This window comes from Pagrus pagrus, assembly GCF_965226575.1.
Source record: "Pagrus pagrus genome assembly, chromosome: 4".
Lineage (NCBI taxonomy): Eukaryota > Metazoa > Chordata > Actinopteri > Spariformes > Sparidae > Pagrus > Pagrus pagrus.
Window position 1 is genome coordinate 18,530,489 of NC_140188.1, and position 21,695 is coordinate 18,552,183.

Below are 21,695 nucleotides of genomic sequence, written 5' to 3' on the forward strand. Positions count from 1 at the left end.
TAAATGTCTTACTACACAATAACTATACACGTTTTCTGTCGGTTGATAAATCTGCAAGTTGTAAAGTTATAGTTAGAATAGTTTGTAACTAAAGTTGGCCTGTAAAGACGGACTTGTGAGCAGATGAGTCTCTGTGTTCGGCATGGTGACGTTTAATGGACAACTTACAGTCTAATGTAGCCACTTTTAAGACACGTGTGCTTCATAATTTAATTGAGGGACATTCAAGTATGTATTTTATGTATATGTATCTACAAACATTTTCACAGATACATTTTTTATAATGGTGGTTAATGGGGAAAATTATTTTTGGGCTGCAGGGGAATGTCTGGCTGCAGTACCGCGAGTGACCTCCAGGACAGATCGCAAGCAAAGCAGAGCGGCACCCTCCAGGCCGATTTAGCCACTTGTTAGCTACCGCCGTTTATAGGTGAAAAATTCCCTTTTAAATTGACAAAAATCACATATGTGATTCGTGACACGATTCAAACAGGCTCAAAAAAAGTATTTGTCCCTCTCCATTCACTTTCCAAAGTTTTTCTGAAATAAGGTCCCATGGGGCAACCGGATGTGGCGACTTCGGCTCTCTATTAACAGAAAATATAGGCATGTAGGCTAATTGTTTCCAGTTAAGGTAAATAAATACATACATTATAGACAGGCAAATCAAAAATAATTGAGTCTTTCTAGATAGATAGATAGATAGATAGACAGACAGACAGACAGATCTATCTGTGCTCTGATTGGTTGTGGTTTGAAGTCTCAACTCAAACAGCAGAACAGCGCGTTGATGCGCACTTCACAGCGCGAGCTCGGCGGATCTGCACATCACCGGCTGCTGCTGCTGCTGCTCGCGCTCTCCTCGCTCCACACCTCGCTCACCTCCGCTGCCCTCCACCTGCTCTCCGAAACGACACAAGACGAGGAGCCGCGGCGAAGGAGTATGAGTGGAAGATGGACGAACGATGAGAGGAGCAGCCGGCAGACGGACAGGAGCACCGCTGTCGCAGAGGACTAGGAGGAGGAGGGACGGAGGAGGAGAGGGAAAGGAGCCGCCACATCTGCCGTGACTTTGGGGATTTCTCTCCGGGAGAAAACGGGGGTGGGGAGACGCCGCGGTCCTCACGGTCAAGGCGTGTGAGACGAGTGACTGACATGTGTGGGGATTACCGTGGAGGACAAGCATGTCGCGTCCAGAGGCCGTTTGTCGTTTATCTGTTTTGCAGTTTCGTCAGTTAAGGTAACGGCTGCTTTGGCACAGTTGCGGCGCGCGACAGCCGCATGTAAGCTAGCAGTCTTTTACACATCAGACGCTCAAACCGCTGTTCTCTGTTTTTTCAGTATTTTTTAAATTGAAGCATCCTTTGGAGAGAGGACCGTGGGAGGTGCGTTTGTTTTGGGGGTTAAAAGGGGCCGGTTTTTAAGAGGCGATACCCGCACCTCCTCCTCCCCCTTACGTAAATGTTTGCGTGCCGTTAGTGCTCTCGCTCTCGGTCGACCCCCCCCTCCCCCCCTCCCTCTGAATAGGTCGCTGAGTCTCACACGCAGACAGACGCATCTCATATGCACACACAGACCTGGACATTATCTCACGCGCACGCACGCACGCACACACCGCATATGCATACATAATTACACAGACAGACCTCACCCCCCACCCTCACCCACCCGACCCTCCTCTCACCCCCACCCTCCCACCCCCACCACTATCTGATGACTCCCCGGAGTAGAGGTGGACGTGGTACGGAACCGACTGTAGCATCATCATCATCATCACCATCATCATCATCATCATCATCCTCAACACTACCACTTTCATCATCACCATCACCACCACCACCACCATCCTCCTCCTCTTCCTCGCCACCACCATGTCCTCGTCGTCGCGCAAGATCTCCTCCGAGTCGTTCAGCAGCTCGGTGGGCTCGGACTGCGGGCTCGAAAGCCCCGGGGGAGACGGAGGGGACGGCGGTCTGGAGACGGCGGAGGAGAGCCGAGGCTGCCCCTTTTCCTCCTTCCCATCCTCCCACAGAGCGGTGCTCTGGAACGGCCGCAGCCCCGCCGAGAGGTCGGCGTGCCCGACGGGCGAGCAGCAGCAAGGACCCCACAAGAGGGTCACCAGGAGGAGACGGGTGAACCTGGACTCGCTGGGGGAGAGCCTAAGGCGACTGACCTCACCCATGGTAGGCCTCCAACTTGTGCCGTCAAGAAATGTCATTGAACTATTCAATCAGAAAGTTGCAATGACATACTTTAATGTGCAATAAGGGCTGATTAGTGGCATCTGTAATAATATCCCAAACTTTATAACCTATTTCAATGTATAGTTTTACAAACAGTCGTCTGAAATTTGTTTGACATACTCTGCAATTAGAGCTGGGCACTTTTGACCAAATCAATGCCTGTTGGTCTTCAAAAGACAGTGATTTTTCTGAGAGGCAGTCAATATGATGACAGCCAGAGGCATTTATTCCATTTCACACAGCTGTCGCCAAAGTTCAGAGGGAAAACACAACATTCAAGCCCCCCAGAGTAGCACAATTTTCCAAAATCCCAGACGAGGTCTTTCCCCATATGTTTGCTGTGCTGTCTATGAAAAAAGCCTCTTTTTTATCCTTCACTTCTGATAGCCTGAATCATCTGGCAGATTATATAATAAATATGTTGTTGTGAGGGATAGAGGCAGAGAGAGGGGGGGAGAGAGAAAGAGATGCCCATGCTCTGTCTGTGTAAATGTAATGATGTGAGGACTGTGACGAATGAGCCTGTTTCTCCGTGTCTCGGCTTCTATCTGTGTCTCAGTTGTACTACAGGCTGTAATGTAATAAAGCAGTTATTAGAACTGAGCGCAATTGTGATGGATGGCATGTGATTAGCTCATTTGCTATTGCATAGTCTTTTGTGATTCAGTTTTGAGTTTGATTGCATCTCCTGTAATGTGCCCCCTGTTGTGTAGTTGGTCAGCAATTAAATATACGATAAGTTGACAGACAGACAAACAGATGTCTAAGATGTGGACGGAACAGAAATGCTATGTGAGAGAGGACTTTCACTATGACACGAGTAAATTATACCATAATCTCAAAAGGCAGCTTCATAGTCAAGTGATATTAAATGAAATGCCAGTTAGCAAGTAAGTTTAAAACTGCACAAGACTTCTGACAATAACCATTTATTCATTACTAATATTGCAGCCTTTTCTGTTTTCCTTTTGCTTCCCCAGAAGGTGAAATATCCTGGCCTCAAAGAAAAGCATAAACTCCAAAATTTCAATATGCATAAAGAAATGTAGCACTTTTATTATTTTTTAGATTATCTGCCAATATTTGTACACACCAGAATTCAGTCACATATGGAACATTTAATCTTTTGTACAAATGACAGAAACTCAGCAATATGAAGCACAAAAGTTAAACAGCAGTGACATATGTTCTCTACATATGTTACACTGTCAACCTTTAAAGCTGCTCAAAACTATTTTTGACAACACACAAAATAGAGACAACTTGAGCATCTCAATGCAATCTTCTTGCTGGCCACCTGTAGAAGTCAAGGTCGATATTTTACAACATTTTACTACACGATTGTTGCGTCAACTTCATCGACTGTAAAAATTGTGGACTGAGTTTTCTGGTTTGAAAAGTGAAGCCAATGTGGAAGTGCCTTAAACCTGCAGTGTATCTTATAGTCAGCAGGGGGCAACTCCACTGGTTTCAAAAACAAGTCTGATTGTGTGTAAGCTGATTAGAAAATTACCCTCCCTCTCACTTGATTTATTATCTCAGTAAACTGTTTCCTAATGAGTTTATGGTCTCAGTCGCTAGTTTCAAATCTTCTTCATTACAGCATGATATTCATTTACTAAATTATGGTCCTCTTTAGAGTAAATTAATGATAAAGAAGGGTATGCTTTAGGGCGTGGCTACCTTGTGATTGCCAAGTCCTTTCCACAGTGTTTCCTTGGGTTTTCAGACAGATACCATCAGTATCCTCATCTTCCCTCCTCTCTCGGTCTAAATACGGTCACTTCTGGCTCCAAAAAACCAAGATGGTGATGATCATGAAGCAAAGTTTGAGGCTTTAAAAGTGTAACATTCCACAAACCAATGTATCATGGTGGGTTTACACTGGTCTACCCCCGAGTACCCCCAAAGTATTTCTCTCATTGGTTTGCATAATGTTGCTTGCTTTTGATGCATAACTTGTCTCTTTTTGTATTTTTAGAGTGTTATTTTTATTATTCTGCTTTTTAACCAGTAAAGTGTCTTTGTGTACCCTGAAAAGCGCTATATAAAATAAATGTATTATTATTATTATTAACTTTCTCCACCAGTTACGTGTAAACCTGCACTGTCTGCAAACAGTTACAATGATCCTTAAAGAAATTAAAAATATGTTTTTTTAGCAAACAATTTGTTATAATTTCACAAAACAATACGTCCTGACAGATGTGGCCAGTCACAGCGGTACCAGTAGTACTAGCGAACAGTCCACAATACTGTGAGCCATTTGATTCAATGTTGATACAACAAATACTGCTTAATTCTCTTCTAATGTGTATCTTTCCTCTTATTGATAGAAAAACAACCACTGTGAACTATAAAGCTTTAAAACTGAAGTGATCCACAGTCAGTGTACAGTGCTCCATCACCCCAACATCACATCTTGTTTGCGTCTACATAGTCTTAGTATCACTGACAGAGATTGAAATGGGTGGAAGGGTTAATAATAGATTGATAGATAAATAAACATTTCTGTGCTTTATTCATTGCTTGTAATGGCTTCTAGGTTTATTTATGTATCTTAACCACATGATACAGGCACTGCTGTGTTGTCAACAGAGTACAGGAGGGCGTGGGAATAGGTTTTTCTCCAAATTTCAAATGCTCCAACCCTGTAGTCCCATTCCTGGGAGAAATAGATAGAGATAGAGAATCTATATAGGAGAGCAGTGATTTGTCAGTCTTCTTTTATTTGTGCTGCCCTGGCACAACCTCGCAAAAATAATGAAATTCAACAGCACAGCTAAAAATCTGAAGTTGGTGTATATTGGAGAGGACCACTGAGAGCCAACTTCAGCTCTCAGCTGCAGCTCTTACTGGCCCTGATCTTTAGCAGCTCTGTGAAAAAAAAACAGGGAAGAGGGGACACTTAAAGATAGGTTTGAATAACACAGTTAGGATAATATCAGGCATTTACGTGAGGGCAACATTGCGGTACTATGTTTGTGTGTATCTCTGTATGCAAGTATGTGTTTGCCTGCCTGTAAGTGCAATGACAGGCATCTGCTGGACATCAATGGAGCCCCTTTTTTAAAATGTAAATATGTAAGGGTCATTGTGGTGTTGTGCTCTGGTCACAGGGACAGTGAAAGGGTAAATGCCCAAGGTCTTTTTTCTGTGTCTGAAGGGTGTGTGTGTTTTAGGCTGGAACGGCTTAAACAATAGGGGTTGAAATTTACAATTTACAATTCCTGAATCAATTCTTTGATTCCTGAATTGACTATATGTGACTAGAGGAAATTATTCACCTTTTTCTCATGGTCTAGTGCATTGCTTTTTCCAATTCTGGTCCTTGAGGCCCCCTGCCCTGCCCTTTCCCTTGAAACACACCTGATTCAAATGAACAGGTCGTTATGAGGCTTCAGCAGAGCTTGATGACATTTGAATCAGGTGTGTTGGAGCAGGGAAGCATGTAAAACATGCAAGGCAGGCCCCCCGAGGACCAGGATTAAAAAAAAACTGGTCTAGTGTTAAAAAAGCAAACAAAAATCACAATAAATCACAATATTTACGAATTGTCATACATTTCCAATTGGCACCCAAGTTTCCGGATGGCCCTACTTAACTCTCTCTGCCAGCCAGACATTGGATTTCTGCCAAAGCGTGATTAATGTTTGTCCACTTTCGAAATACATTAACATTGATGGTGCCATCAAAATGTTTAATTTGCTGCTGTTGGTAACAACGTACAGTAGACAATCAGCCAATTAGCATGTAGTATATACACTCACTCACTCACTCACTCACTAACAACACAACACACTGTTGATTATCTTTTTTGTTCTCTCTCACACACACACACCACTCACACACACACTGGCTGCGTGCAGTGGCAGTGTCTGTTGTTGACTGCAATGGACCGTAACAGAGAGAACAGAGCATGCTCTCTGTGGTTGTCTTCACCCTGACCACCCTGACCCAGAAGCAACAACACACACACACACACACACACACACACACACACACACACTTACATGTGTGCAAACATTCATTTTCTGTCTCCCTCTCTCAGTTTCGTGTATACACATGGAAGGTGGCCATTAGCTTACTGACCCATGACACTGATCAAAAGGCCCTGAGTGTTGGCCAAAATATAAAAAGTGTGAGACAAGTGTGTGAGTGTGCTAATGTGTGTATTCAAAAGCTGTGTCTACCCTATCAGGTGCCAAATTCAGTCAGGAGTAGATCTATGTTGCCTCTAGCTAGTATAGTCAGAGTGGTTTGGTCATAATGCTACGTGCACATGCTTTCATGGAAATGTTTCAACACCACTTTGTATGAGTTTACCTGTTTTTTTTTTTTCAGATTTAAATGAATGGAGCTACCTTCTTGACATCAGAAAATCTAAACATCCTCCAGAGAGAAATATTAATTCATAACTCCGTTTGCCATTTTTCTATTTAAAAAAGATTGTACAACTACTAAAAATGTGTACAACTACACAAAGCAGGGATGATGTAAACATTTCCTTTTCACAACTTGATCTCTATTAAACCATTAGTGCAAGTTATTTGAAATATAAACGCTAGTTTGATTATAAATCTAATATTTTTTTTTTATCATTCAGACCTTTATTGGACAGTTGATAGTGAAGACAACTAACAGGAGGAGACAGGGTGGGTTGAACAAAGATCCTCAGGTGGAATCACACAGTTGATGTTTTGGTGATGTGGCATACACTGCAACCACAGTTTGCCCATCATGCTTTTGAAATTATGATTTGAACACACTAGTATGAATGCAGTAAAAATAGCGAATTTATGGATGTACATGACAAGGTGGTCAATCTACTGACATGTCTTACACTTATTACCATCTGCGACAGCGTGGCTGGTATTGTTTTCACCTCGTCTGTGTGTGTGTGTGTGTCATCATGGCAAAATGTGTTCCTGGAGACACCTATTGTAGCAGGAATTACCACACTGAGTACTTTGGCAGGTGTTTATATGCCTGTGGAGAGATTATTGTCGATCACTTAACAACCTTGCAGGATGCACTTACGAAGGCCAAGTTCAAAGATGGGTGTGGTCTGAGCCATGAGTACTGATTACTCATTCAGTAATGTAGTAATCACCCTAACCCCAACCCTGAGTACTCATTTGTCTGAATGTCAACATGCTGACAAGCATTGCGGCTGGTGTGATCCCATTGCAGGATGGTCTCTAGTTGATAATAAAAATACATAGTTCTCCAAGTGACCAGTAATTAAACTGGGAGTATGCTTCTCCAAAGTTTCTAATAAATGGCTCTGAGAACTAGAGTGCAGCTCGGGCCTCATTTTTGTGTCCAAACCTGACTGAGTCCGAGAGACTAATAAAGAACCGAGACTGGAACTCGACAGCAGTTAATTTAAGCTGAAACACTGAGTTTGTGTTTCCCTATCACACAGTTGTTACCATGGTTACAGCTTGCCTGTTTACCCTGATTACAGACATGTACCAAAAAAAAAGTTTTATATCTATGGTTATGTCATAAATTGATATGACCAAACCTGACCTGAACCTGGACATGATTTCTACATTATTGTCCAAACCCAGCCCGACGTGTCCTGGTTTGGGTTGGATGTTATGGTTGCAGATTCTCGCAGGGGAGTTGATGTGCACATCTTCCAAATCACAACTCTGTGTGTTCAGACGTGTGCATCAAGCAAGTAGATTGATTGATTCAACTACTGCTGGTCGTGTAATTCCAGCTTTTAGGGAGATAAATAGTACACTGAAATGTTTCGGGAAAATAATCACCCGTGCCATGTCCGATGCAGTCGGTCCTTACACAGCTGACACCGCAGTACTTCATTGTCACAATAATTGCTGTGTCTCAAAAATCCTGATATAAAGCAGATATCAACATAATTGTTTTCTTTGTACCTGCTTTATTACACTCCTCCTCCCCTACAGAGCGGCCTGATGCATCTCATGCTGGGATTTATCTGGCAGGGTCTCATCTGGTTCCTATTTCCTTTAGTAGCGGCAGCAGCTTTCCAACTGAGCTGAAGCACCACTACCCACTGCTCTGTGACCATAGACCACACCAGTTTACACTAATGGAAATTTGGAGGAGGGAGATGCAATAAAAGGAGGCAAGGAGGAGGTGGTCCACTATGCAAAAGACAGGTTCACATGCAGTAGAGAACGGTATGACTGACTCTCACAGGGAAAGAAAGCAATGCAGAGCAACAGAGCAAGAGGAATGGAGTGAGTATTGGTGACATTCTGCTCCCCTCCCAAGGTAAAGAAACAGAGCAAACAAAAGAGACAGAGTGGTTTGGGTAAAGAAGAGAGGGGACTAGAGAAAGAGAAGGGTGAGATAAACGGGGAGAGGAGTGTGTGTCAGTGTGTCTTAAAAGAGAGAAAAACTGCAATTCCTGTTGGACACATTTTATTTTAATCTTCCCTTACATGCTATTTCTCCTGTCTACACTCTATCATCATTGCCAGGATTACATAATAATATTTATTTAGTAACATTCAATTTATTCCCACAACTCTGTTTTACCATGTTATGTTTATATTGCACTAATCAATAGATGTTGTAGTGTTTTAACGATATCCTAACAACCAGGTGATCTAGGATTGGTCCACCAGCTGTCAACCAAATCCCTCCATCTAAGCGTGTTTGTGTGTGTGTGACTGAGTCAGATTAGTGTGCAATGGGGTATGGAGTTGTGTGTGTACAGTAAACATGCCAGCGATTGCAACAATGCAGACTAATGATGATGTATGTGTACAGTATGTTTGCTCGTGTGTGTGTGTCCGATAACGGTTAGCGCCTGTGTGTTTGGTCATGTTGTAGAATCGTGTGTACACACACTATTATGTGCATGTTCTGGGTAAATGAGTAGCCGAATCAAGGCCGCAGTATGAGCAGATCGTCATGAGAAAACACACATGCACACACACACATACTGTAGGCATTCACACCAACATGTAAGTGGGGAGTAGAGAGGAGACGGGGAGTAAAAGCATGTTTTTTTGCTCACAAATAGACTGTGAAAATATGGCCCGCTGGGTATTTTTTAAGCTACACATCTCGCTCCTGTTGTTGCTGAGGCTTGGTGTAGCTAAAAGTGGTAATATTTTTGTATCAGCAGGCGTTGTTTCAAGTGGCTCTGACTGTATTTGTTAGCATTGTTGAAGACATGGACATAAGAAAAACAAGTCAGCACTGAGAAGAGAAGCTGTGGTACTTTTTCCCATTGGTTAGCTACAATATGATGTCTCACTCTTATTTAATTCGATACTCTCCTCACCTTTTAAAACACCTGCCGACTGACACACATCTTGATTTGTTCTCTGACTGCACACACACACACACACACACACACACACACACACACACACACACACACACACACACACACACACACACACACACACACACACACTCTCTCTCTGTGCCTCATTCTCACAGCCCCATGCTTTTGCTCTGCAACCCCACAACTCACTATCTCTCTTGGCCGCCCTCTGTCTCTTTACACACACGCACACACAATCACTCCTGTAACTGTCCGGAGTGGGCGGAGGCCTCAGAATGACCTCTCCAGCTGGCACACAGAGTTCTAGTGTTGTCACTACAGCCTTGCATTTGAGCTGTATCACAGATAATCACATTGGACCCGCCCTCTCAGGCTTAGGCTGTCAGGGAGGCAAAAAACGCCAGCTTGACACACAGACACGGACAATGCATGTGTACATGGTCAACTCTAAATCTTTATTAATATTTCTAGCATTTATTTATTTACTTTTGTAGACATTTGAGAGAAGGAAGTGAAGGAAATAACAACAATCTCTTTTGATGGGGGCAAATCATTTTTTCCACAAACACTGGGCTATTAGGTCACTCACAAAGATAAAATGAAATGAATTACATTAATAGTAATTATGTTATGAAAGCTGCTAAGGCTGAAACAAAATTTAATACATATTTTCTCTGAAAATTATACAAATGTGCAGAAATGGGTAATATTCCACTTTTAGCTTAGTGGGGTCTGTAGGCTTACAGATAGACCTTTTCCACAGGAGACATTTTGAATTGTCATATAAGAAAAAGCAAAGGTGTTGCCAATAACGTTAACAGTGACTCTGTCCTATTCATGTGTCCCTGTAAGTCATGACAGTACTACAGTGAGACAACATGCACAATACCAGAAACCTGAAACTACGGCATCTAAATGGAATTCGGCGAATATGGATTTGATTAATTACAATGCAAGATTACTCGAAGTGAAACTCTGGCATGGTTGTTGGTTTGCTAGTATGGTTCAGGTATGTGACTGATACTGGGAACTCAATAAATTACACGTATGCTTGTCTGATATTTCCGCTTCTTCTGCAGACGCAGACTGTTCAGGAGGCTCTACAGCGAACTCTACAATTCTACAGACAACAAGAAATCAGGTGAGACTGTCTGCTTCTGTCTGTCCCCGCACTCACTTGCCGTCTGTCTTCTGTCTTTTCTCAGTGTCCCTATCGCTCATTTTCTCCCCTTTGCCTTTATTTTGTCAGTCTGTCCGTCACACATGTACACACCTGTTCAGGCTCTGATCCCACCACTGTCTCTGCTACCCCTCATTGTCCCTTATCCCTGTCCTGACACAATGAGACAGACACTTAAAAAGACACACTTCACCTTCACCTTTTGTCTCCGCCTCTCTCTCTCTATCTGTCTCTCTCTCCCTTCATGTCAAAACAGTAGTATTCTGCTAAGAAGATTCAGCAAACAAACAACTGCTAACGTGCTAACATTGTCCATGAAGCACAAACTGACAACTTGGGCAACGTTATTGTGACACACAGTATCCCAACAATTTCAAATCAACCTAAAAGCAAATTATATTCCCTCTGTTGGACAGTACACATATTTGTAGCATAAAGGTTAGAAATCAAGCTTTTATTCTAATTCACTGGCCGACAAAATAAATCTGTGTGGGGGAGTGAAAGAGCAGTATTTGCTTCTCCCTTGTTACCACTGTAAAGGTGACCTTGAGCACATATCCTTGTCTTTTGTGGTCCAGCTGCTTCATTGGATCTGCTTAGTGAACCCACACAGGCTAATTAAACTGTTGGGTCATGCAAATCACAAAAAAAACCCTCACACATTACTCTTGCTTATTTGTTATCACCCCATTAAGTGTCTTTCCAGGAAAAATGTCAGATTAACGTGTAACAGTCAAGTGTTTTGAGTGGATCTACTTTCCTACGAGGGAGTAATCTGCAAGAATTGGTGGCAGTATGGTTTGTAGTGAAGAATTATGCAGTTTGATGGCTTTGGTACAAACACATGCACGACAAAAGAAAAATTGCCCACGTTCAGGTGATAAGATGGAGGTTTCATCTTATTGTTAGCACCTTATTAGTCCTTCATATTTGCTGATCTTTTGGCTAATCATGGCTTACCCCGTGTGTGTGTTTGGTTTTTGTGTCTTTGACAGGTGTCAGGAAGTCGGCAGTGAGGAGCGCCGGAGAGAAAAGAGAGAGGATAAGTGCCCATTTCTAGAAAACTCTGGTTCAGAGGAAGACGTCCTACAAATCCTTCAGTATATGGCCACCATACTGGGTAAGTATGTGAAGTGAAGTAAGATGGCTGTGTGTATTATTGTCTGTTTGACAGTAAGACATGGTTATGAATTTGTGTATGTATTCAGTTTATACTTTTCACCCCTCTGTTCCTGGCAGTGTTCTTTTCATATCGTTGCACGGGATCAATTGTACTGTACTGTGTTATTTTTAATACCACCAAGACACACGTAGGCACTACATCTCTTTTTTCCCCCCATGTGTCCTTTAGTATCAGTGTTGTTTGTTTACGTGTGTATGTGGACAATCCACCCTCAGAGACTAGACTTCTAAAACACACTTTAGACACTTTTAATGAAAAAGGGAAATACAGTAACATGACCCAGGTAGCGCACACAGACACAAAAAATATTATTCACACATGCAAAAACACACACACACACACACACACACACACACACACACACACACACACACACACACACACACACACACACACACACTGTGTGAGGCTTACACTGTCTCTGTGGCCTAACATGAAAAAAAAAACACAAACACAGAAACACACAGTGTCCTTGTGAGTCACTCAGTACAGCTTCGTCCTCACAGATCTCTTCCTGCCTCTTTTTACAGTCCTTTACCTCCTTTTCTGTCCTGTCTTTCTGTTATGCAGAGCTACCACCACTGAATGCATTAACTGTATACTGCTACTTTATTTAACTCCTCTGTCCTTCAGGCATCTTCTTATCTATCTGCATCACACATTTCGCCTCGGCTTTGCCTCCCCTCTCTTTGTCTTCTTCTGTCTTTGCCTGCAAATCCTCCCTCCTCCTCTCTTCATCTCTTTCAACCTTCCCTATATGTTTTTCTATCGCCTTTTCCTCTCTCAGTCCCTCTGAGTTTAACCATTTATCCATCCATTTTATGCCACTTATCTGGGTGCGAGTCATGGTGGCAGCAGGCTAAGCGAGTAGCCTAGACATCCTTCTCCCCTGCCACCTCCTTCAGCTCTTCCAGAGGGATTCTGAGGAGTTCCCTGGCCAGATGGGATATATAATCCCTACAGCATGTTTTGGATCCAATGAATCCATGCCAGTGAAGACGTCTGTTCCTAAACCACCTCAACTGACTTATTTCAATCAGAATGAGTATAGTTCTACTCTAAGCCTCTTCTTGATACCCAAGGTCCATCTTTTGTCCCAAGGGTTGAGCCCAGCCATCCTGCAAAGAAACTCTCCTTTGGCCACTTTTATTTATGTCTTTTCTCACTCAATACCCAATGTCCATGACCATGATAATTGAACATAAGAATGCAAATCAACTGAAAGCTTTCCCTTAAGTAATAGTCGTCGCTTCCCCCCAGTAGTTTGGTAAAATACCCATATCACTGTTGATGACACACAAATCACCTGACCTCTCCCGCCTGTGTATCACCTGTGTGTATGCAGCTCTAAATGCAATGTGTCATAGTAAACTGATCTGAGTTTGTGAGTTCAGTTTTTAACAGACTCATTGGACAACATGTGTCTTTGAGCAGATGAAGGGACTTTTTTGAGACACACTGAGGTTTCCAAAGAGTTTAACACTTGGGTCACTGTAGTCACTGCACCCCCGAACACAAAAATACCAACATTTCTTCCGTGGGGTTTGGGCATAATGTTGGTTTAAGATGTAAATGTGCGTTATTATCTGTCTATCTCGACACCTTATTCCTAGCACCCACCATATCTTGAGCGAATTATGGCTGACTATGTATTTAATATGGACTATATATCATATACATAATATATAGGTTATAGTTATATGTGATGCTGCTATGTTAAGGATTGCTGCCGAACAAAGTTTTCTTGTATTATGCAATGACAATATCTGTCCTGTCACTTAACCAGAAGCAGCATTTTCCATGGTAACAGGATGCTAATCCTCTTTCATAGAGCGATTCATATGGCATATCATTCATTCATGAAGATTTAGGATATTGTGTGAATACTACTAACACTGTTATTATTGCCAAGCCCACCTAGCTAACGCTTCTAAAGCCTTGAAACTACTGCCATTGCGTCAGTTATTATGACACTAGTATCACCCATAATCGTTTTACCAGTAACTTCCCAGTGACCTCCCCTCCTTCTTCTTTCTTTCTCTCCCTATATGTCTGTGAAGTTGTGCCCTACTAAGTCATTATCAATCCTTTCCGAATTTTGGTTTTGTTCTTGTACATTTTTGGATTGTTCTGATTTTGTTCTATTTCATGGTGTCAGGTTTTATTTATATTAAATGCCAATGTTTATTTTGCCATAATCCTTTAATCCTAATTTTTCTCAGTTACGATTCAGTCTGTAGGCATGTGACATGATTATTTTACCTTATCAATATTCATTACTTAGCAAGGCTTTGATGTTTGATTACTTTGAACACTGATCTTCTGTGGTTGATATGCTTAGAATTATTTTTGCTGAATTTAAATCTTGGCCAAAACACAACACGGAGAAGAGGTAAGATCTCATGTAAAAGGAAGCTGTAACAGGAAATTATTATACATAGTTTGTGGCAAATTAAGTGCAGATTTCTGCTTTGAGAAATAATACTGAAAGACAGTGAACCTAGATGCAAGTCTGCAGAATCGTTAATGGCATGTCTCCTCAATCATATTGCTTTTGGTCAGTGTAGGTATTTAATTGTGTGCATGTGGGCAGGTTAGATTTATTGTTGTGTATCACAGTCTACAATGTTGATAATTTGTGTGTATCCTCAGAAGAGTGCAATTCTGTATTGTTGACATCGGTGTTTTGCTCCTCCTATTTCTCAGGAGTACCTTTCTGTGAGCTGCGAGAGCATTTCGGAGAGGAGTTCTTTGGCCTATGCTTTGAAGAAAATGAGCGAGTGCTTCGGGCTGTGGGCGGCAACCTCCAGGACTTCTTCAATGGCTTTGACGCCATTTTGGAACACATTCGCACCTCCACGGGGCGGCGTGCCTCATCTGAGAGCCCTTCCTTCCAGTGCAAAGATCCCCACGAGGAGGAGAAAGGAAGAAGAAAATTGGACAAAGTTGGAGAGCAAGGAGAAAGAGATGGAAGAGGAAAGGTGTTGCTTCTTCATTGTTTCAACCCTGCCCCTGTTGTTGGATTGGTCATGCCAGGGTTAATCCGAGCAGTTGCCAGGCGGATCTTTCATTCAGAAGTTGAGGTGGAAGAGGTGCCACCTCTAACTCCCTTATTGCCCAATGAAGATATAAAACACACAGACGGTGACTCCGCAACCCCCACCCCGACTGCGTCCCCCACTGCCTCACCCTCCTCGTCCCCATCCCCTCCCTCTCCTTTCCCGACCTCTGTTCCCACAGTTTGCTTGTCTTTCCAAATCCAGGAAACACGCCCTCCTTCCCTCTGCTCCTTCCCAAATGCTGCCTCGGTGACCACTAAACGCACCCCCCCCTCACTCTCCACCAACCCCAGTGATCTGCGCATCGGCCTGGCCACGTTTTGCCGTGCCTTTCCATTTCACCTTGTTCTGGGGCCTCGAATGGAGTTACTGCAGCTTGGAGAAGGGTTGAGGAGACAGGCTCGCATTGAGCCTCACCGGAACTTCTCATTCAGGGACTGTTTTGAGATTGTCTCGCCCAAGATGGAGCCTTCGTTCCAGGGCATACTCCTGAGGCTTGCATCCCCTTTTACAATCCGTACCAGACCTGACACCACGCAGGCTGGCACCAAGGAGAAGGTAAAGGAACCCTACAGATGACACTGTTTCTCACTTGCTGCTTTTATTATTGTTTTTTTGAATGAACATGGCCAGGATAGGTCATTTGCAGTACCATAGTAAGCTTCATGATAAAACCCACCCATTTTATTATTAATTATTAATTTAGGTTGTGCACTTTGATACATGATGTACTCAGCTTGTGTCACAATGAAGTACAAAACTTTCTGTACTGTAAATGTTATGTTATCAAATGTAAGTTTCATTGGAAGCAACACTGGAAGCTTGTGCAAGAAGGCCACAGTTTGATTCATTTTCTGGTTTGTTACAAATGTCCCCAATGAATGCTAACACACAAATTTACAGAGTGTTCTCTTCAGGAAGAGGTCTGTAAAGACAGAGTGCAGTGTCCGGGTTTGGTATTGTTGAATACATAAATTATTCAGTTCTAAGTCTAAAGTTTGAGTGTAGCATCTTCAAAAAAATAAAGAAAAATCAGACTGCTGATGCCACAGCACAACCGCAAGCCAGTGACGTATATGCATGGGAGGAATGAGGTTTGAACTGGTTCCAGTTTGCCGGAAACAATTAATCAATCTGAGTTGTATGCTATATCCAGTTCTTTATTGATTGGATGGTCTCTGTGGGCTGTCAGTGTCAGCACCAAACACCCTGACACTAAACAGAACTGACAGAAAGGAGACTGATCAGCCCAGCCGCAGTGCTGTGCTATGCTGTGTTGTGTGTGTGTGTACGTGGACTATGTTTGTGTATTAACTATTATTTTTTATAACACAGTTGTACCAATTCATTCTGAATTAAAGGTACAGTTATAGTGGAAACACACTGGTTGAGGCTGCACTACAGGGGAAAAAGCATGTCTACTATTGCAGTGCACAAGTGGTACTGTTCTAGGTTGGGAAGCTCTTGAGGGATCATGTCCTGTATTTCGTCTGTAATTGTTTTGGTGTTGGAAGGTTTAAGTTTTGATATTTGTTCCACGTATATCCCTGTCGGTCTTAGTTTTGGTTCTTGTGCTGTAAGTGTTTGCAGCACTATTGTTTATATCAAGGTACCTATGCACTGGGCCTGCTCTTGCTAGATGTTCAGTTCAACAGGGCTGGTGTGGCCGATTTATTGACTTGGCTTTTTTCCTGCTACAAACTATTGTTATTATATCCACTCCACATCCATCGGTACGTCACTACATTAGTGCGTCACTTGTACTTGTGAACTTGAAGCTATGAGAAATTCTGTTTGAGTGAACACCACAAAAGTGAATCATTTGTATGGGCTCCTCTCACTAAAGTTGTTTGCACTGCAGTGTACTGTAAAAAAAAAAGATAAGATAGTGTTTCATCTTTGTGTACATGGATCTCTAATTGGGTACATTTTGGTCTGGCTTTGACCAGAAAAAAACCCCAGGGGGATCCCATACATATATACTCCATACATACTGTATAACACACTGCAATGCTCACATTCCACATACCCTCAGGAGTAGCAGCAGGATTCTCCTCTTCACAGTTAGAGCTGAGTACCGCTACAGTACATCTCCTCTCTAGCTTTCATCTACTCTCTGTCAGTGTCACTCATAAATTCTCTATCATTCGCACTCCCTCTCTGCTGCTTACCAGTCTCCAGCTTTTCTCTCCCACAAAGCTTTCCCGATTCTCCTCTTGCATATTCCCAGCTTTTCCCTTACGCGATCAGACGGAGAATTCATTCAAAAAGGGGTTATAGCTGTCAAAAATTGAAATGCAACAACAATTGCTCCAAAAATGCTTCCTCTTTCATAAGTGGTCCCCTTCCTCCTCAATTAGTATGAGTTCCATGACAAGACTTTGCCCTGCTGTTTCTGTTTCACCTTATGTGGCTTGGGTTGCACAGATTGGATAACTCAAAAATATGTACGGATCTGAGGACATTCAGTTGTAATTTTTGTTAAAAAGCTGATGCTTATACTTTGAAAGTGTTGGTTTACTTTACTTATTGAACACATCCTTAGTACAAGAGTCCAGTAATAACATTCCTTTGCTTTTAGATCTATTAATCGTATTGATGGCATTGTTAATTGCTGTTTCCTCACCGATTAAAATAGTATGTTTTTGTTGCTTTAACAACATAAATAATAAACTTTTTTTTAAATTTAAATAAGCAAATTTATAATATTAGACTTCTAGCCTTTTTAGATGCCAGATGAGTGGGGTGGCCAGCCTACATAAATTAAATCGAGTTAAGGATGAGCTGAAGTATCTGTGATCTGGTTCTGTGCGTTGGCCCTATAATCGTCTGTCTTTCTCATCTCACCACAGAAGAGATACGTCGAAAAGGTACTGGTCGAGAAAAGGTACTTCAGCACATTCAAGCTGGTTACACTGAGTCAGTGTAGCTTATATTCCCTTTTTTTGTGTGTGTTGTCACCTGTGATCAGAACCTGGCACTACACTGAAATTGAGGATAGACACTGCCTCCAAGCTGCAAACACCATCAACTAGACAACTGAAAGATCTGTGTTGCAGTATGGGTTTGTGTTTCTTTATCTTTGCCATATGAATCTTGTGTCACCTGGGCAGAGAAGCAGAACAAAGAGAAAGAGAAAGAGAAGGATGGGCTGACATTTTCACCAGAAAGGGCAGCGAGAGAAGGCGACAGGCCAAGGTAAAGAGGCCACAAAAGAGCAGTCCCCTGCGCTGCACTGTGTGTGTGTATTTTAGTGGCCTGTAGTGGATTTTCAGTTTGACTCCTTTCCTGTCTTCGCCCAGGGACATGGGCTGTGCAAGAGACATCAAGACCTACTGAAAAGGTCAAATTGCATCTTTCTCTATCTGCTTAGTGTGAGCGCTGTGGTCAGCACACAGGGGAGTGGACACAGGTTGTACTGTCAAAAGCTGTCATCTTACTAGTGCGCCATGTTTGTTTGTTGGTTGGTTGGTTCATCAGTAGAATTACACAAGATATACTCGACAGATTTCCCCAAAACTTGGAGTTTTATGGTTTTCAGACATAACACACAAGGTAACATTCATGTGGAATTGAACCTACTTGATGACTATAACCGGGAAAAAATAAATGTTGCTGCCGATTGTTTGGGCCAAGCTGTGGGTGAAGATGTACTCACACTATGTGCTGATTTTTCTTTCTTTCTTTTAAAAATAACAGGATGAATAAGACAGAGAATCCATGAATCACAACACCTACCTCCAGTAGTGATGCCATTGCTGTAAACAGCCAAAAGTTCCCAGACTCTTTGGGTCACAGAGTCAAAATTCTGGATTAGTCAGTGCTTTTTTATGCTCCTGAAAGTCCATGTGAATAATATGTGTGGATGTTAGATGTTAGAACAAAAATATGGCAAGAGCTGAAGCCTAGACGAGCTGTCGTTTCCAGCTGATTTTGAACGGGAACAGATCCTACTTTTCTCTATGACTTTTGTACCCAATGTAATAGGCTAGTTAAAAAGGGAGATAGAGGACAAGGGAGATTTGTGAAGGCCAAGGAGGAACCATCAGGATGTACAAATCTGCAGTGTCATACTTGTTATTTAACAAGCGCTACTGCATTTGTAAGGGCTGCTGAATGAGGTTTGTTTGTGTGCATGTGTGCACCTGCGTGTCTGAGTACAAAGAGAATCTTGACATTAGCACCACCTTTGATCTGTTTCTAGATAAATCACTGCTGTGATGGTCTGTTTGTTCGGTGGAGAGTGCTTTGAAAATCACTGCCCTCTCTGTCTCTGTCTACTTTTGATACATTTACAAAACATGGTGAATTAAAATACAAGGGAGGAGGAAACAAGAATAGAGACAAGGAGAAAACACTAAACATGACAAAGACATTTTTAGCCTGGTCGTCGAAGATAATTAGAATGGAAATGTGATTGTTGTTCTTGATACAGTAATGACTGGTCAAGTCTGATAAAACATGAGAGAATAACACATATCGTTTCTTTATTTAGGTAATTTAGATGATTAACAGTACATGTAAATAGCAGGCAATATGAACAGTATTGGGTCCTGTAGATGAGTGTCTTAGCTTTTATAAACACCAAGTTTTTTTCCCCCTAAAATCTAAATATAAGCACAGCACTGAGCATATCCAGTGACCTTTAAATTCCCTGGAGCTTCCGACAGCCCGGTGAGGAGTGCCAAAGCCAAGAAGGTTTGCGTCTGGTGGTTACAAGTCCTTGCTGCTACAGTCATGAAACTGACTTGGCGAGACTGCCTCACTACCCTGCCTGCTTGGTTCATGAGCACTGTCAGCTTCGCGGCGGCACCCTGCACACTCAATGTGCACCTCCTGTAGCACCTGTGGCTAGCATTGTTCCCATTAGTCGGTGCTGGGCTATGAGTGACACCTCTTCAAATTCAGAGAGAAAAATTGTTAAAGCAGGTTTATGATGGTGGATCTGGACCTGTATTGCCTTATTTGATCTATTTTGGTTATTTCCCCCATTTACTGGGTTTTCAAAAGGGTCAGTTTGGCATCTTTATTAAATTTGTCAACCTGGTGCAGACTGATTGTGTTAAGCAATGAAGGGCCACAACAAACGATTCCTTCCTCCGCCAAGGAGATTATGTTTCCACCCGTGTCTGTTTATTGGTTGGTTGGTTGGTTGGTTTGTCAGCAGATTGACACAAAAACTGCATTTAAACATTGTCAGTGTTTTTTTTCACATTGCTTGCATGGATCCGGCAGTATGCCACTTGCTCATCTCCGAAAGACTTGTATCAACCCCTGATTCAAGTCTAAAATGAATTTACCTCACAGGTGTGATGTTTTGTGACATCAGCATTTAAAGCTCCTGCTGACTCTGGTCTGAAACAGCCAGGCACAAGGTTGTAATATAGCGTTTATCTAGGCTGCTTGTTTGTGCGTCTGTGGTTGTGTACATGTTTCTGTGTGAGAGTGGGATGTAAGAGTACTGCACAATATAGCCAGGGTCTGACAAGATAAGAGCATTGCAGCATTGTGTGTGTGTGTGTGTGTGTGTGTGTGTGTGTGTGAGAGAGAGAGAGAGAGAAGGATGAGGGAGGCTGACTCATTGACTCTTTGCCGCTCGGTGCTTGTTCATGCAAATGAGAGTCTGTTGACATGCCAGAGTCCGCTCACAAAAGACAATCCATTAGCTGTCCGTTCCACCTCCTGCTATCCTTCTCTCCATCTTTCTCCCTCGTACCTGCTCTCCATTTTTCAAGTCCAGTGAGTCTCGTTCTCCTCGTGTTCTCTCTCCTCTCCTCTCCTCTCCTCTCCTGACTCCCCCTCTCTTTCTGCCTCGATTGCCACCTCTGGCCCTTTCAGCTGTTTTTTTTCTCCTTCCCCCTCCCTTCTCTTCTTTTCATCCACCTTCAGCTCCCTGTTGCCTATGGCGATAGCAACCTGAATCTGTACATTTTGATAATCCTAATACAAAAAATGTGAACAACACAGTGTGGGCTGCTCAAGCCTTACTATCATACGGTACAACATTTACATCAACAAGTGCAGTAAAAACAAAGCTCTGTCATTTATAAACACAAATATATACAATTCTGTATCGCTAGACAGTAATCAATACATTTGATTTGAATACAAACGTTGGCTTTGGATAATTACACATCGGAGAATTGCTAGGTTAGTTCCCTGTTGACATGTCAAGGTCTGGAAAAGCATAGGCCCAGCAAATGTTCAAGTCGCTATACTGATAGCTTCACCATCCCATTGTGGGTGTCTTTGGAGATGTTGAATTTGATGTCCTGTGTAAGTGGATACATACAAATATTGCATATATATTTGTATAAACCAGAGCTGCACATAATCGAAATATTATCGAAATTGCTATATCCAAATCGCAAAAGCTGCAGTTTTTAAAAAAATATAAAATTTCTGACAAACAGCATTATAATGAAGTTCTGTAGCATTGCAGGGATGCCCGGGTTTGTTGATGTATTTAACCAAAAACATTCCCAATATAATTGTTTTCCTTTTGCTGCACAAGCCGCTGTTTTCGAGCATAATATATATTATATAAACATACGTTATCTCTGAAGACATGTCAGAGTCAAATGTGCGTAACTACCTTGGAAAATTGCAATTTCCTTGTAGTGACAATGCAGTGACCTTTAACAAGCGCTCCATGTAACAACATGCTGCGAAGAAGAATCACTACTGTACATAATGGACTAGGACACAACATACTGTCCTCTTGCAGTTTGCTGCA

General features: G+C 42.3%; 1 protein-coding gene across 1 annotated transcript in view; it reads left to right on the top strand.

Moving 5' to 3' along the window:
- Positions 1-1,690: 1,690 nt before the first annotated feature.
- Positions 1,691-21,695, top strand: part of gucy1a2 (guanylate cyclase 1, soluble, alpha 2) — a 41,747-nt gene continuing 21,742 nt past the window's right edge. Inside the window, exons 1-4 of the mRNA XM_084351321.1 lie at positions 1,691-2,183; positions 10,617-10,678; positions 11,713-11,837; positions 14,607-15,517. Coding sequence (XP_084207447.1) covers positions 1,872-2,183; positions 10,617-10,678; positions 11,713-11,837; positions 14,607-15,517 — 1,410 coding nt within the window. The 5' untranslated portion in view covers positions 1,691-1,871. The remainder of the gene's footprint in view (positions 2,184-10,616; positions 10,679-11,712; positions 11,838-14,606; positions 15,518-21,695) is intronic.